The sequence below is a fragment of the Gavialis gangeticus genome, unplaced genomic scaffold, assembly GCF_001723915.1.
Source record: "Gavialis gangeticus isolate Ggan-Ray unplaced genomic scaffold, GavGan_comp1, whole genome shotgun sequence".
Taxonomy (NCBI): domain Eukaryota; kingdom Metazoa; phylum Chordata; order Crocodylia; family Gavialidae; genus Gavialis; species Gavialis gangeticus.
In genome coordinates, this window is record NW_017729031.1 from 89464258 (window position 1) to 89465582 (window position 1325).

Here is a 1325-nt window from a genome sequence, read left to right on the forward strand (position 1 = left end):
AATGACAATCACATGACGCTTCCTCCTCCTGGCCTGCTTGTCTCCTTCTGTTGGCTGGATCAGCACAGAAAATCATGTGGCAACCTTGGGGTCCTGGGAAACTGGAGTTCTGGTTGGATCACAGGAGCCTCTGTTTAGTGTTGTTTGCATTTCAGTGATTGTACTTCCTCTTTGGCTTAAGGACCAGAAATATAGAGGCCTGCACTTAAATAAACCCAGAAATTAATTTTTCATAGATTCATAGATGCTAGGGTTGGAAGGGACCTCAACAGATCATCAAGTCTGACCCCCTGCCTAGGCAGGAAAGAATGCTGGGGTCAGATTTCTTAACCTCAAATACTGTGTTTATGCTTATCTGCATATATCATATTTGCATTAGAGCTGTAATCATTTTGGAGTGGGGCTGCTAACATTTTGTATTCAGAGAAATGAATCCCATTAGCCTATGGGAATGCAGTCACCAACAGGTCTTTTCACATTGTAAAACTGTAAAGGCAAGTTTAAGTTAATCTAATGCTTTTCTGTATTTCTCAGGCTTAAAATATGAGGACAATGAGATTCTCTCGTGGGAAGCTGTCATGAAAGAAAATTACCTTGTCAAAATCAATACCAAAGCAAATGATTCATCAGAGGAGTACGTCTACTTATTTCTCTCTGCTTTACTCTTAAACTAAACTTCAGCAAACTATTTTTCCAAAAAAGTTTAATGTATTTAGAAAAAGCTAAGTGTTCATAAATTTAAAAATATAGAAGTGAGTTTGAAGTAGTTCACACACGTTCCATGTTAAGTGAAATCTAAAGAGTTATCACATATTTTGTGTAGATACGTAGTTGTTTGGACTTGCAGTTGTGTTATGTTGTGCATGTAGTATATGCTGCCTAGATTACATATATATATATATATAAACATACCAAAAATATTTGCTACCTTGGATAACCTCCAGTCTTCATTTCTGTGTATCCCTTTTCCTCATGTATCTAAAATGAATCTAGTGATGCTTTCCTTCTCTGTAATGTTTGAGGTCTGCTGATGAAAAGTGAAATGTAAGAGCTAAGTAGTGGCATATTGTTATTTTTATGTAGATGAATAGAGAATATCTAACATATAATTGAGAAAGTATGTTGTCCATAAACATAAAGCCTAGTGGACATCTTTACTTGGTTCCAATCCAGTAGTAGATAACATCTCCGTTCTTTTTTATATTTGGACTTGAAGGGTGTTTATACACATGGTCTGGGAGTCAGGGCGGGGGAGGTTGCTCTGAGAGCCACTCTTACTAAAGTGCCTGGAGCATCTCATGTATCAGCATCCCCCCCACACACTT

The 1325-nt window shown here is 37.6% G+C and overlaps 1 protein-coding gene across 1 annotated transcript in view; it reads left to right on the forward strand.

Annotated features, from left to right (window-relative positions):
• The window catches only part of TRPM8 (transient receptor potential cation channel subfamily M member 8), a 180221-nt gene that overhangs the window by 166837 nt on the left and 12059 nt on the right, over window positions 1-1325 (forward strand). Inside the window, exon 22 of the mRNA XM_019523359.1 lies at window positions 535-634. Within this exon, the coding sequence (XP_019378904.1) occupies window positions 535-634 (100 nt within the window). The remainder of the gene's footprint in view (window positions 1-534; window positions 635-1325) is intronic.